Consider the following 16,584-nt stretch of genomic DNA (forward strand, 5'->3'; position numbering starts at 1 on the left):
ATGTACGTCCGCTTTACAGCTTCAGGATCAAACAACCTATGAAGGTAATCTTTCTTAGCTTGTCTGAGGGTTGCAGTTAACTTATTCCGAAATTTCTTAAATTCGGATAGATGGCACGTGTCTCTTGTGTCCAAAAAACGTTTGAATAGAGCATCTTTTTGCTTGATTAGTTTCAGAAGTGCACTGGTTATCCAAGGTTTTCTAGCTTTTCTAGGCTTCAGTGTTTTAGGGTGAAAAGATTCCGAGTAAGCCTTTTTGAAAAGACACAGAAATGACTCGTACGCGGCGTCTGCGTCAGACTGATTGTACACGTCGAGCCAATTTATTTTTGATATTCTTGTATGGAAATCCTCGAGTGTAGCTGGATTAATATCTTGGATAGTGATCGGGGGACACTGCTTTGGCTCTTTACTCGAGACATACGATTCCAAGAGAAGAAATACTGGCAAATGATCGCTAATATGAGCGCTGATTACTCCGGAGTTAATAGTTCGAGATTCAGTGTTTATAATGAAAACATCAAGCAAACTTTCACAGTCCTTGCTAATGCGAGTTGGAGCAGTAATTGTGTTGAAACATGCATTAGCTTCTAAAAGTCGAGTGAAATCAGTACTCAGCTGCGTTTCGTTCAACATGTTAATATTTATATCGCCGCCCAAGACGAGTTCATACCTGTTTTCATTTATCCAGGATAAGAAGTTTTCCATAAATGTGAAAAAGTTTGCAACGTTCCCGCCTGGAGGGCGATATAAAACAGAAAATATGCTTTTGTTGTGAACGACAGTCAAGATTTCAAAGTCCGCTGTAACCGCCGTAAACTCGTCGATTTTTTCACACTGAAAATTCTCCCTGGCCATGAAAAGTACGCCTCCACCGTTCCTGACTGAGCGATTTAAGTAGTGTCTTGTGTAACCTGGGATCTGTATAACTTCGTGGTCGTGTCGGTATCATGTTTCACAAAGCATAATAACATCAAATGAAAAGCCAAAACATGAAAACAAGGCACACAGCTCATCAGACTTATTGCGCGCTGATTGAGTGTTCAACAGGAAGAAAGATGTGCATGGCTTTTCATGATAAATTTTAGTCACATCCGCAGGGTTCACCGATTTGCCAGCCATTGACGGGAATGGCTGTTGGCAAATTGCTCGGAATCCTAGTTCCTCACTTCATCTTATCGATGTCCGCAACGCAAGATATGCGCAGCACATTCGACGTGTCTGCCTTGCGCGCGAAAATTTTGCCGCCCTTTGTCCACGCGTACTTCCATTCTTTTGATTTCTTTCGCTCCACAACTTGTCCAAGAAGTTTCTTCAAGGCGGGGCAAAGGTGCTCATTAATAAATACCGGGGGAGAACTGGAACCATCAGCACTCTCGTAACCAAAATCAGAGGTATAAATTCGATTTTTCCTGGCCTTTTCAATCACCGCTTCCCGTTTCGCACGAGAGCGGAACTGCACGACAATGTTAGGGCATCCTTTGTCTTTCCTTGGCACACGATGACACATTTCTACATCGGAATCAGAAGATTCCGATGTAGAAGAAAGAAGACTGCTGTCGTCTTGCGGAAGAAAGACGACAGCACTTGAAGACGATCTTGAATAGGCTGAATTCTGCCATTGGACGGCATACGAACAAGCTCTACAGGTCGCAATAGGCCTGATTCTGCGCTAGTTTGACTTCGTTCTTATCGATGACGAGAATATGGCGAGTTATTGGCAGCCTTGGTGGCGAATCGCGCCCCTGGAAGCCTTTTGACGCTCTTGCACTGCGCAAGGAAAAACCTATTATGTGCTTAGCAGAGGAATGTGCTCACGCAGTTGTACGTGCAAATTCTGGAATCGATATATATACACCACCTGCTTCCTCCAGGCTCATCATGGACATCCCGTTCATGCTTAGGGAGCTTCAAACTGCGCTCAGTGGCCTGAGGCTGAGGCGCCTGTGTGCACCGAGTCCCGACGGTATCTCCAACCAAATGCTGCATAATCTGTCGCTGGACCTCTCTACCCGAGTGGAAACCAGACATGCAGAAGAGAGGCTTCACACCTTCTTTTAACATTCCTGCAGGGCACTGACCTTGACTCTAAGTGGTGACAGTAGAGACGGTCTATGGTCTTCTGTGATTTTATGTGTGCGTAGAGGGTGCCTTCCGGAGAGGTCTATCTTATTCTGTGAGTGAGTGTGTGCATGGATGATGGCTCTACAATGGACTATGTTCTACTGTGAATGAATATGTTTATAGATGGCGACTTCTGCAGTGGATAATGTTCTGCTGTGAGTGAAGTGTATAGATGGTGAGTGCGGGAGTGGCCTATGTTCTATTATAAGCAACTCTGTGCAGAGTGCGGCAGCTGTGATCAGTTTTAAGATATTATTAACATATAAGTGACGCTACGGCGGAGCAATTGCCGCCTGAATAAACAAGGCTAATTCCATCTGTAGCACTCAACTCAGTGGACATAGAAGAAAAACGACTATGCGTGTAATAATAAAAAGAGCGCCCTAGAGCTATACAGATGGGAGGTCAGACTCATACTCTCAGTACAACATATTGTTACAGCTTCTGTTTACAAAGGCTATTTCATAGGCAGGTCGAATCGAGCCTGGTGCATCAGCGGCAAGATACCAAACTTCTCCATTCTTTGCGTGCCCACTTCGCTGTTACTTCAGGGTCAATGGGCAACGCGTGACACTTCCCCGTGCGCAGACGAAGCCCCCTGGGCCAGGCAATCGATCTTGGCCCCGAGTGTAGAAGGGCTTTAGGCACGCGACATGCACGATATAGGCTTTCAGAGAACGTCGTCCTTGCGTAGAATGGGGAGAGACCTTATAGTTAAGGGCATTCAGCCGAACTATCACGTTGAACGGACCTTTGTATTGGGACAGCAGCTTTCGAGAGAAGCCACGCTTGCAGATAGGCGTGGACAACAATACAACGTCACCGGGCAGGCAGCAGACGTCCTTGCGCCAGCGGTGTAACGGCGCTTAGAGCGATCCTGCAATGACAAGGTGCGTATCAGGGCAACCCTGCGGGCTTAAGCGCGGCATAGGGTGCTTCCAATAGAAGGTTCGGTGTTGTGAGAGAAAGGCAAGATGCTGTCGAGGAAGCCTCGAGGCGGACGGGCAAAAAGAAGAAAACGGGATGTAAGTAGTTGTTTCATGCCTGGACGTGTTATAGGTGTATGTAATGAAGGCAAGCACGTCGTTCCGGTTCTTATGGCAGGCCTCGACATATATGGCAAGCATGTTCGTGAGTGTCCGATTAGTACGCTCAACGAGTAGTATGGCATCGGCGGTAGTTTGGCGGTAGTATGGCATCGAATGATGCAGAGGGCATGAGCAAAGGCGCCGAAGCTCTTCCACAACGTCTGCCGTAAACTGGCGCCCACGATCACTGAGAACGACTCGAGGTGGTCTATGCCGGAGGACGACCGCATGAAGAAGAAAGACAAACGCTTCAGAAGCAGTAGCGAAAGGTATGGCGGTAGTTTCGCAGTAACTGGTGAGATGATCACCGCACACAGTGACCCAGCGGCTACCTTTGGATGAGCCAGGAAACGGGCCGAGCAGGTCGAGACCCACTTGTTCATATGATGGGCTTGGAGTTGTCACAGGATGCAGGCGTCCCGGCGGAGATGTTGTGGGAAGCTTTAACCGTTGACACTGCACGCAGGTGGCCACGCAGCATTGAGCTGTGTGACGCATTTTTGGCCAGTAAAAACGCTCTTTGACGCAGTTAACTGGCAAACCACAACTTCCCAGCCATGATGTCAATGTGCATTGCGTGTAGAACAGACGAATACAGAGTAGCCGGAACGAGGAGGAGAAAGTGCACACCTCCAGACCAGTAATTCGTTCTGCAGACTAAACCGTCACTAATGCAGAATGGGCTTGCGGATGTCGGGTCACGGGCTCGTCAAAGAGCGGCGCCAAGTGCTCATCCTTGCGTTGTCCGGTCTGGAAAGCGCCAAGATCCGGAAACTTTTGGGAAACGGCGGCGAGATGGTGGTCATAGTTTTCATCATAGGAAGGGGTAGCTGCACGCGGCAGCCGCGAGAGGCAGTCTGCATTGGCGGGTTGGCGACCACATTTGGAAGACTCTATGAAGTTCAGCACTTGCAGCCGTAATGCCCAGTGGGCCAACCGACCGCAGGGGTCGCGTAGATTCACAAGCCAGCACAGAGAACGGTGTTTTTTGACGACTGTAAAAGTCGCTCCATAAAGGCACTAACGAAAGGAAACCGTTGTACGCTGAAAACAACGGCGAGGCACTCTTGCTCTGTCACAGTGTAAGGAAAGGAGTGTCTTTCTGTAAGAGACTTATAAGCGGCCAGGTTAAGCCAGAAAACTTGGGAACGAAGCGCCGAAAGTATGAGCAAGGTGCCAAGGAACTTCTGAGCTCTTTCTACGATTGGGGTTCTTTGACACTGGTTACAGGTTCAGTCTTCTGCGGGTCGGCCCTGACACCATCTTTGTCAGCCAGATGACCAAGCAAAGTAATTTGGCGTTCACCAAAGCGACACTTCTTAAAGTTCGGCGCGTTACCCGCTCTCTCTATGCAGTGCAGGACAACGGCTAAGCGGCTGTTATACTTGGTGAAGGTGCTTCCAAAATTAACACCGTCCAGATGACACATGCCACTTCAGGCAACGCAAAAGCGCATCCACAAATCGTCCAACGTGGCAGGATTGTTGAAAAGGCCAAATGTCATTACAATAATTGCGCACAACCTATCAGAGGGCGCGAATGCAGTCTTCTCTTTGTCTTTCGGGAGCATCGCGACCTGGCAGAGACCGGATCGCAAATCAACGGAGGAAAAGTAGGCGGCTGAGTGGATGCATTCGTTGCCATTATAAACGTGAAGGAGCGGATAGACATCCTTCTTTGTGAGTTCTAATGCCGTGATAGTCGACACAAGTTCGCCATGTGTCATCTCTCTTTTCGACAAGGATCACTGGAGCGGGCCACGGGCTTGAAGATTCCTAAATAATGCCTCGGTGCAAAATTCACGCACTTGTTCATCGACTACCTGATATTCGGAACGCGAGACGCGGTATATGTTCTGTCGAATCGGCATGCAGATCCAGTATTGAACATTCGATGGGTAAGGGGAGCTCGAATCGACAGTAGTTGGTTGCGACCGAAATCAAACACGTCGGCATGCTTCAATAGCCCGGCCACCAATACAGGCCAGTCGCCGGTGGGTAGGGATTTGTTTACCATGGCTAGGAATTGGGATTCCCTCAACTCGCGGCGTCTAGTTGGACAGGAAGCGTTTTCAGTGGGCGCGGCTACTGGTATAGAAAGCCGTCCTTCAAAGCCGGCAAGGTTTAAGCCATGTGCCAATACAGCACGTTCGATGGAATGATTGACAGTCCAAAGAGTAGAATACCTCTTGGTAACAGGTAAGAAGCTGCGCGGTACTAGCACACTTTTTTTTGCACAGTTAAGAGCACCAGGTTCCATCTCAGCATTGAAGGCATCAGAAGCCATGCTCGAAGACACAACTGGAATGAATATGGCAGACGTCGCTAGAACGACGGTTTCTGCGGACACAGAAGCTGCTTGGGCATTCAGCGGTGAGTCCTCTATGAGACCTGACCGAAGACCAGTACTTGATATGCCGCCACGTCGGAAGTCGAGAGTGGCGCCGCACTGGTGTAAAAAGTTAATACCAAGGGTGATGTTGCATGGAATGAGGGAGCACCGTGCATTCATTTCGGTGCACGTGGCCAGCGATCACTACTTTTTGAAAGCAAACACCAATCGGAACAAATGAGTCACCCAATACGCTACGGAATATCCCAGCACTATCCCAAGTGAACATTATTTTATGATCGAGGCTGTTCTTGAAAGCTGAACTCATCATCGACCTTCTGGCACGAGTGTCCACTGAGGCCATGACGCCAATACCGTCCACGAAAACTTCAAGGCGGTTCTTTAAGATAACGATTGGCAGAGGAACTGGCAATATCGATGACCCTGCGACCGCCCCTGCATCTGCCGCACACTTAGTTTCTCGGCGACGGTGGGGAACGAATGGGGAGAAGGCGAGTGGCGAGAGCGTTGCGGAGGTGGAGTCAGGTTGCGGTCAGAGGCAGCGGAGTCGTTCCTTGGTCGCGTGTAACTGGATTGGCGCTTAGAATATGTAAAGACAAACTCACGAACACGAGCATTAGAACTAGGGCGAGGGTTCGACCATTTGGGCTGGTGGAGGGAAATCTGTCCCCGGGGATGGCAAAATCTGGAGATGTGACGACTCAAGTCACATTGGTAACAAGCTGGCAGGTCGCGAGGGCACTCGGAATAGTACTCCTCGTGGCCAGTGTCGAAGCGGCCAATCGTACTCCTGCTGCCACTGGTGGCGTTGCAGACGACCTGGCGCAGTGGGGCAGGGACGGGTGAATCGGGGGAGCGTCGGCGTAAGTGATGCAAATTTCCCTGGTAGGGGGCGACTGGACTGACTCCAAGGCAAGCATCTGTGGGCCGTATCTGCCTGCAGAGAACTGCTCTCCTGCGAAACTTCGCTGCGGCGGCCAAGACCTTGATGCCGGGAGTGTTCGTCACAGACGATTTGACGAATGACGTCAGGGAGACTCACACCATTCAAAGGCTCGTGGAAACCCACGCTAGCGACGGTGGTGATGTTAGGCAGGCGGCCAAACTTGGGAGTAATTCGACGTAGCTGAAGAGTTTCGAAGGTGCGGAACTGCTTAAGAATGTCGATGGGAGAATCTAAATTGTCTTTAAGAGAAAGAAAACTGTAGTCGCCCTCTGCGATGCCGTCGAGGAGATGGCCAACGCGATCTTCATCGGAAATACACGGATTAACGACTTTACAGAGCTTCAGTACCTTCACTATGTATGTCGTTCACGTCTCACCAGATGCTTGCGCTCTGTGAAGCAAACAATGCTGAGCGCATTTTCGTGTGGCAACGGTATCCACAAAGCAGTTCTGGTTCTCTTCCACGAAGCGGGCCCAACTCGTTAAGGACAGTTCATGGTTTTCAAACCATGGTAACGCGGTGCCGTCCAGAGAGAAAACTGCATTGGCCAGCTTAAGAGTGGCATCCCTGCGGTTGTATTTCCTCACCCGCTGGTAATTGGCGAGCCACTCATCCATGTCTTCGCCAGCCTTTCCAGAAAACGTCCGCGGCTCGCGGTAGTGCTGCCAAGCGGGTGGTGCTGCTCCGGTCGGACGTGCGTCGGCTTCGTGGGCCATTTGCACGGAGTACGGCGGCAATCCGGCAAGTGTCTGGCGCAGCGATTAGCGAGTGGCCCATGGTGATTGACTCAGCACATCCACCACGCAGTTACAGGTTCTATTTACAAAGGCTATTTATATAAGCAGGTCGAACCGAGCCTGGCGCGTCAGCGGAAAGGTACCGAACTTCTTACTTTTTGTGGGTGCCCACATTGCTCTTCTTTCAGGGTGCGTGGGTAGCGCGTGACAATGTCATAGAGTATAAATACCTAAACAGCTTTCGCTGAATTTCACGTTAACCGGTGGTGAGTGTCTCCTAATTTTTGTAAGGCTGAAGAAAAGCATGACATTGCAATACTCTCTTTTACCAGTTTTGAATGCTCAGACTTGAAATTAGAGGGGCTTTCTGGATTCTGGAGCGTAAATGCATTTCTTCAGCCTTAAAATAGGAACGCTCGCTAAACCACCAGTAGTTTTGGATAGTTTTCGTCAAGGATGAAGCTGAAAATACGTCTTGTAAATCGTTGCAACAACGTTGTTGATCTTGGCGTGGCAAAGAAGTTTTTTCGCACCAATAGATGCGCTTGTGGTAGCATAAACAATGATAAGATATAACAAATGCCTCTAATTAAATATACAACACCAGCTTAACCGCAAATCTTTTTGGCAACGACATATAGCAAATACTAACTGCAAAAGCAGTTTTGTGGAGACAGTCGATTGGATGCAGGTACTGAATTTCGTGTATTAGACGTTTGTTAGAATCAAACTGAAACTTGTATCTTTCCGCGCGAGTTTTATTTCTTGGAACATTTCGGAACATCCACCACGATCAAAGCATGTACCTCAGAAGAAAGCGGGGAGATGAAACCTCAAGAAAAGTACCAAACGCTCTGTAAAAGCGCTATACTAAACTGTGTAACACAATGTATATTTTGCGTAACAGAACACAGCTTAGTAGCCGGAAACAGGTTACAGGCACTCGTCCTGCATACATCGAGAGACCATCGAGTGGTTGCGCATTCTATCGAGCAATGCTCAGCCTGTTTATAGTATCTACTTGGTGCGTATTTGGCGGGGTATGTACTTAGGCAGCGCACACTCGAATGTAGTACGAGCAGGTTCAGTTGCTGTATATTGACACATGACAAAGTACTGGCCGCAAATATTGGAAGCACATTACGGGACCCTGAAACTGATACTAAATTCAAAATTAATCCCGACTCTTTGTCGATTGCCGCCGCGGTGGCTCAGTGGCTATGGTGCTCGGCTGCTGACCCGAAAGACGCGGGTTCGATCCCGGCCGCGGCGGCTGGAATTTCTTTGGAGGAGAAATTCTAGAGGCCCGTGTACTGTGCGATGTCAGTGCACGTTAAAGAACCCCAGGTGGTCGAAATTTCCGGAGCCCTCCACTACGGCGTCTCTCATAGCCTTAGTCGCTTTGGGACGTTAAACCCCATAAACCAACCAACCATCTTTGTCGATTCGTAGCTTTTAACTTTTCGTAAATGAATGTTACAGTATTGCAAACTCGATACACGCCACAAAAACCACGATTAAAAAAGGAATTCACTTAGATTTATACTCCTTTTAAAATTCACCTAAAAGGCCATCAACAACAGAGTTTTTGAAAGTGGCAATCTATCAATGGCTTCCTCGAATTCCGTAAGGTAAAGTGGCCGCTTATTACGCGCACACAACTTCTGAAAGCGGCTGAACATCGGACACCAGGTGTTGTCACAGGAGCATCGTGAGCCGTGTTTGCAGTGGTGGCAAAGAAAGCCGTGTAGTATTTTAATATAGCCGGCTAATTTAATCTGTGCTTCGAAAAAAGGCAACGCCACAGTAGAGCTCAAAGCATCGGTTGGCTGCACGTGCCACCACTCGTGAAGCAAAGCACTTGTAGTTAGTTTCTAAATGTGTAAAGCACAGCTGGTGCAACACAAATGCAGGAAACCTGGAAGCACTAGCCCGACATAAAAATTCTGAGAGTACAACTATAGACCAGTCATCCGTTACAATCTCCTGTAGTTTTTTGTGGTAAAAATTATTAATGGTTAGGCCACTTCCTATGCCGCACTAAGTTGCTGGCTCCGAATTTGAGACTATTCGCACAATGCACTGTTAAGTGCGAAAAAGAGTTGGAAAGCATGAATTGAATGTCGTTTTTGCAGCGCTAGGTGCTAGCAGGCTCTCCATACAGTGAATACGGTGAGTGGTAATCGGACATATTCGCCTTACCTTTCAGGGGTGGTAGGCAGATGGGTCGAACTGATTTTTCATACACAATCTCATCCTTTAGTTTCAGGAGTGCAATGTCATTTAGGTAAGTCTCGCTCCTAGCATTGTACCCCTCGTGTCTCACGATGCTCTCAACGACCAGCTTCGTTCCTGTTCCAGAGCTTGTCTTGATTAGGCCTGGAGAGAAAGGAACGGTAATTAGCATTCTGATGAGCCTGCTCACATGAGGCGAGTAAATACCTCCTCCAGAAAGCTTTAGCTTCTGTGATCCGCGACCGTCTTTGTCATATGCTCAGCACCACAGCTTGCCACCCCCCTCCCCCTCGGCGCGTACGATGATACCCAGCTTTTCATTTTATGTGTCCTTTTTTGTACTTTCTTTTCTGTCGTGCTTAAACTTGCCGAAACACGGACTTCCTTGCTCTTCTCTCTCTTTGTTTTCGTTCTTCTTTGAGTCCTCTCCCCATCCTGTTTTTCTCAACAGAATTTGCTGTTTGCTTATTTTTTGCCCTTTTGTGCAGTTTCCAACACATTAAACACAATCTAAAGCTGCGTAACCGCAGTGTGGAGAAAGGTGAGAGCCTGCAGAAACGTCGAACATAAGTTTCTCGCTGAAAATGCCTTCATTCAGTTTTTCTCCAAGGCAATAAACTTATAGCGTTAGTACAAGTTCGTTATTTTGCGCAATCTCTCCTGGTATCGCTAATCCCGCCATAAATGAAAAATATTCCGCCCATCCTAACTTCAACCTCACAATGGTAATCATTTTCTTTCCATATCTCGCTGCGTTGTCCTTAACTTAAGCTGAATCCTCTTTTTTATCCTAAACGTTTCTGCCCCATAGGTGAATACCGGTAAGATACAGCTTTTGTAGACCTTTCTCTTGAGGGATACTCGCAAACTGTCATTCATGATCTAAGAGAACCTGTCATATGCGCTAAACCCCATTCTTATTCCTCTAGTTATTTCCCTCTCAAGATCCGGATCAGCAGCCACTACCTGCCATAAGTAGACATATTCTCTGATTACTTCCAGCACCTCGCTGTCAATTGCAAACTGCTGTTTTCTAGCTAGACTGTCGAACATTACTTTGGTTTTATGGATCTTAATTTCTAACCCCCCCGTTCTGCTATGCCTGTCTAACTCATTGATCATCCTTTCCAGTTCATGTCCTGAGTGACTCAGCAAGGCAATGTCATCAGCGAATCCCAAATTACTTCGGTATTCTCCATTAACTCTTATCCCAACTGTTTCCATTACAGGCCCCGGAATACCTCCTGTAAACAGGTGGGAACAGCATTGGCGAGATCGTGTCTCCCTGCCTTGTGTCCCTGTCTCCCTCCCTCATTTAAAATTACCCCGTAATAGATGTCTTTTAGGAGTTTTTTTAATCGAAGATGGCATTTGTTTTCAAACTACCTTCCAAGTTCCCCAATTTTTGAATTTTTTGAGTTCGTGATGATTGGAAGCCTAATGAAAAAATCATCTGCTCCTTCTACGCAAGTGCAAGCGATATAGCGCTGCGACTGCTTTTCGCTACCTCAAACCACCGCGAGGGAAGCATACCGCTGGCGTAAATCGCACGGCCAGCGCCTGTCCTGTTGCTTTAGAGCGGCAAGGCAAATCACTTGCTATTTTATGCCTTTCGCAGGTATCTGTACTGAGCTGAAATGGAAAGTTAGAAGATGTTGAATCAGACGTTTTAAGAAAAATTATACCGATTCCAGATCAAAATTTTGTTTCATAACTGCGTTCTTGAAATTTTGGTTAATTCTTCTCGACTAGTTATGCTATTAGGCGGAATGAAAAACAATGTGGCTGGCTTCATGTAATAGCCAGCGACATGCGATTCGTCGCATAGTCTTAAAGTGGAATATGTATATACCGGAAGGTTAGAAAATGTTGAATTGGACGTTTTGCGGAAAATTCTACCGATTCCAGATTGTAATTTTTTGCTTAACTTCGTTGCTGTCAAATTTGGCTCATTAACCTAGACTAATTATGCAAAAACAAAAAAACTGTGACTTGCCCCATGCAATAGCCAGCGAAACGCAATTGGTCGGGTTGTCTTAGAGTCACTCTGTATAACTTTAAGCCTCGCAAAAGTTAGCTGGGCCACCTTGTATGTATAGCGCTTATAGATGACGTACTACGTCCGCCACTATAGATGAGGGTGGCGCTGCTGAACCCTCTCAAGAGCAGATTAGGCACAAACATTAATGCCTCAGAAAGCACAAGAATGGACAGCCCTCCCCGTAGGTCAGTTGGCAGACCGGCGGACGCAAAATCAGGAGGCCGCGGTTTCGGATCACACCGGTGACGTGTGGTGCTTTTTCTTCTCCTTTCTAATCAATTATTTTTCCAAGACAATACAGTTCTGCCATTTATTCACCATTGATAAATGTCAGCATTCAAAAAAACTTAGAAGCATTCCTCAATGCTCCTTCGTTTCGTTGGCTTCTTTCTTCTTATGTATGTCATAATGAGGCCCTAATTTCCATTACCTTATCTGCTCAACAGCTTAAGGAGCGCCACGGTTCTGACGCTATTGATGCGTTAGGTTTCATAAGAGGGTTCTTACGAAACATCTGCACGCACCCCTCTTCGTTAGATCACGCCCTGCGTGGCACCTACTACCGTTGCCAAAGCTCAATTGGTAGAGCACCGGACGCATAATTTGGAGTTCGTGCGATCTTATCCGACTGACGGCATGTGGTTGTTTTTCCCTCTGCTTTCTGATAAATTACCTTTTACCGATCCAATAGTTAGACGAATATTTTACCACTGATGAACATTCGCGAAGTTAACAAGGCAGGGAAACCACAGAGAAAGAGAGGTGCTCTTCTCGAAACATTTGCAGCTCTCTGAGGCATTCATGTACCTTGTTCACTTTTTTACTGTCAAGAACCATCCACCTACTCTTTCTCTAACATGGACATACCTGTGCTCATTGACGGTCACAGTATTAACCCGCTGCTGGACACCGGAGCCGATTTTTTCAATTTTAAGCGGAAAATTGGCAACTCTTCTAAAAAAAGTTCCGACACGATGGTTTGGCGCACAGATCCGCACGGCTGGCGGCCAGATCGTCACTGCACTTGGCCAGTGTATACTCTGGGTCCAGATCCGCAACTCTACGTTCGTTGTCAGCTGCCTGGTTGTCCGTATTTGTTCTCGTGACCTGGACCTCGGTTTTCACATCCTCCGTGAGAATGGGAGCGTTATCGATCTCCGGCAGCTCACAGGTAATTTTTCTACATACAACGCCGATGACACTTCTGCCACTAGCCCTCGCCACTCTGCCCTTCGAGTTTCCTCCTAGAGGGTTTTGATCCCGCCACGCTCCAGTGTTTTTGTCAGTGGTGAGTCCGATGGCTCGATAACAGGACAGCAGTCGCCGAGGGCAATCTTTCACTGTTGCTGACGCAAGGCATTTGTTAGGCCAGAAGCCTTGTCCCCCTACGTGAAGCAGGGCCCAACTACTGGTTACCAATTTCAAACACGAAGCTCGGCCCCTCTTCCGCGCCACAGCAGTCGCCATCACTGACCAATAACCTCATGTTTCTGAATGCTTTACGTGCGCAGCGGTGGGGTCTGAGAACATGTCTCTCGATCGCATTCATATAAGCTCAGGGCTGTCACAGCTTCAACAACCCGGTCTACGTAGCTTACGACATCATACACAGCCCGCTTCGCGTCTTCTGCAAAAGTTCAATGGGGAGCGATTAGGAAACAATGCATCATTACATGCGACGATGCCCGTTCCATAGGATAATAGCCATACCGTATTTAATCTAATGGACGCGGGGCTGTCCAAACACAACTGAAGGAGATGCTAAATGTCGCATTATTCAGTTATCTCAGAATCTATGGTCGCCGCCTGAGATTCGGTCAAGAAAAACAACGGAACGCTGCGCTTTAGCGTAGGTTACAGGAAGTTGAACACTATAACTAAAAAGGACGTATATCCACTGCCCCGCATAGACGACTCACTCGACCGACTTCACCGCGCCCAATATTTTTCCTCGATTGATTTAAAGAGTGGATACTGGCAGACTGAGGTTGATGAACGAAACCAGGAAAAAATGACCTTCATTACTCCTAATGGCCTAGATGAATTTAAGGTGTGGCCCTTTGGTCTCTGTTCAGATCCGGCGACGTTTCTATGAATGATGTGAACGCTGTGAGCGCCGACGGTGTCGAACCCGATGCCGACAAAATTGCCGCCATAGCCCAATTTCCGGTTCCTAATACAAAGGAAACGGAGTGAAGTGAAGTGAAGTGAAGTGAAGTTTATTTTGACATCGATTTGTCAGAGGTGACGGGACAAAAGGCAATTCATTTTTTGCCTGACGTGGCCCCGTCACCCGTTACATTGCTCAGGGGGGTGGCAAATTACACAGTAAAGTACACAAAGCAAAAACAAGAAAAGTAACAAGATCGCATACGTACTACATGAATTATATGTAACGATCAATGACTTACACATAATTAACACAGATGCAATGAAAAATAAAGGAAAAAACAACGCATAGCTAAAATGTAGCTAGGACAAAACAAAAAAATTGAAATAGCAAACAATGAGATGCACAGAATTAACATACAGGCAAGGGGAGAAATAGCACGCAAACCAAAAACAATGAAAACCGGATTGCATGCCTCCTACGTCTTTAGGACAACAAAACCAAAAATAGCGAACCTGGACATACACCCAGCGAGTAAAAAAAAAAAAACTAGAAACTGGACATTTTATGGAGGAGATAGGGACAGAAGGTACATTTTAACATTGTTCTTGAAGTTACGGGGGGAACGAGGCTGCTGCAGAAGTTCCATAATACGTGGGTGTTTATTAAGTAAATCAGGAATTAAGTAATCAATGTGCTGCATACCATAATTCGTTCTCATCAGAGGCATTTGAAAATGACTATACCTGAAATCATAAGGTTTATTGTTAGGGAAGTATAAAGCATAAAAGGAAACTGGGTCACGGGTGACTTCATGATAAATATGATATGCAAGCTTTAGTTGAAATAGTTCGTTTATCTTGAGTAAATTATGTTTTAAGAATAATGGGTATGTAAAACTTCCTTGGCCTGTACGCCTACTACCGTCATTTTATCCCCAACTTCTCCCAGATTTCCGAACCCCGGACCCGTTTGACGCGTGACGATACCCCGTTCGTGTGGACTACCGAGCGACAGGAAGCTTTCACAGAGCTACGCCGATACCTGCACACAAGTCCTGTCCTTGTTCACATTGATGAGGAGGCTGCCACTGAGATCCACACCGAGGGCAGCAACATCGGCCTCCGTGCTGTCCTAATCCAACACCAAGAGGGCGTGCAACGCGTGATTGCGTAAGCGAGTCGCGTTCTCTGGCGACGAAATTTACTCTACCTCGGAAAATGAGTGCTTCGTGGTTGTGTGGGACACGATGAAGTTTCAGCCTTACCTCTACGGCCGCCATTTCAAAGTCTTGAGAGACCACCATTCCTTTTGCTGGCTGACCAATTTACGGGTCCCATGAGGCTGTCTAGCAAGGTGGAGCCTCCAAATCCAGAAATTTGATTACACAATTGCATATAAATTAGGACACAAGCACGAAGATGCTGGCACGCTCTCCTGCGCACTGGTGGAGCTAACGAATGATAGCATAGTGGACGACAGTCCTTTCCTTGGAGTGGTTAGCGATTCTGACGTAATTGTGAGGCAGCGAGATGACATGAACTTACGATTTGTTATTGGCCATTTGGAAGCCCGCACTGCTACCATACCCCGGGTGTTTTCCCGGAACGTTTTATTCTTAAGCACGCGCAATGACATCCTGTCTAACAAAAACTCGAGCCACGGTGCACGCATACCTCCTCGTCGTGCCGGCAGACAACGAGCCCACATATGGTCACATGGAATTTACTCGCACCCTCGCTGGAGTGAGCCAGGCCTCTTATTGGCCAAAACGTGCTGCCATCATCCGCCGCTACGTCCGAGGCTGCCGTGGATGCCAGCCGCGCAAGTCACCTCCTCTCTAGCCCGCAGGTTTGCTCGAACCAGTTGCACCGCCTCGGACCCCCTTTCGCCAAGTCGGTATGAATATTCTGGGGCCATTCTCTCTATCATCGGTAGGCAATAAGTGGATAATTGTCGCGACCGACTACATGACAGGGTATGCGGAAGGCAAGGTGTTGCCGTGTGGCACATCGTCTGAACTCGCTCAGTTCTTCATGCACCACATTGTTTTACGACTCGCAGCACTATCCTAGGCAATCACCGATCGAGGAAAGGCTTTCATAGCTCAGCTCATACATGAGGTATTCAAGTTGAGTCACACCAGCCATCGCGAGACTACTGCCTACCACCCGCTGTCAAATGGGCTCACCGAGCGACTGAACAAAATTATAGGCGATATGCTCGCAATGTACTTATACCCAGCATAAGACTAGGACGAGATCCTCCCATACGTCACTTTCGCGTACAATACGGTCGTATAGGAAACAACTAACTTTACGCTTTCGCCTTGTTTGGGGTGGATGTCCACACAACGCTGGATGCCATGTTTTCATGCACTGCAGACGACCGGACGCTCACGCCATATGCCAAGGAATAAGTCCAAAACGCCGAAGAAGCCCACCAACTCGCCCGCATGCACATCAGGAGGCAAAAAGAGACCGATGCCGGACTCTACAACCAGCGACACCACAAGTCGAGTATCAACCCGAAGACCAAGATTGGGTGTAGACCCCTGTCCGTCACCCAGGCTTCTCTGAGACACTCCTATGCCGCTACTTTGCCCCCTACAGAGTGTTGCGTCGCATCACGGAAGTGACTAACGAACTTCTACCTGAAGGTTCTGTGCAGAGTGGGGGCCTCGATCCAAGCTTGAAGTATTGCACTTCGTCTGTATGATGGCCAATTTCACGCACCAACTGGCAGCGCTTACGCAGTTCTTTTTGTTCTCTTTTGTCACCCAGGGCAGTTTGCCTCCTGTCATTTTGCACCTTCCTTTGTTATTCAGTGACTCCCTGCGGGAAATAATGCCACTAGGTGGCCCCCGTTAACATCACAAGACAAGGAGGGAAGGTTGGCTCATGCGCCCTGAGAGCTTTTCTGGAAACGCTGCTGGAGAACGTTGTCGCGAT

The 16,584-nt window shown here is 47.6% G+C and overlaps 1 protein-coding gene across 1 annotated transcript in view; it reads right to left on the reverse strand.

Moving 5' to 3' along the window:
- The window catches only part of LOC149360625 (complement factor B-like), a 205,803-nt gene that overhangs the window by 27,381 nt on the left and 161,838 nt on the right, over window positions 1-16,584 (reverse strand). Inside the window, exon 16 of the mRNA XM_089572417.1 lies at window positions 9,450-9,626. Within this exon, the coding sequence (XP_089428543.1) occupies window positions 9,450-9,626 (177 nt within the window). The remainder of the gene's footprint in view (window positions 1-9,449; window positions 9,627-16,584) is intronic.

Source organism: Amblyomma mixtum, chromosome 2, assembly GCF_055824585.1.
Source record: "Amblyomma mixtum isolate Tamu chromosome 2, ASM5582458v1, whole genome shotgun sequence".
NCBI classification, from domain to species: domain Eukaryota; kingdom Metazoa; phylum Arthropoda; class Arachnida; order Ixodida; family Ixodidae; genus Amblyomma; species Amblyomma mixtum.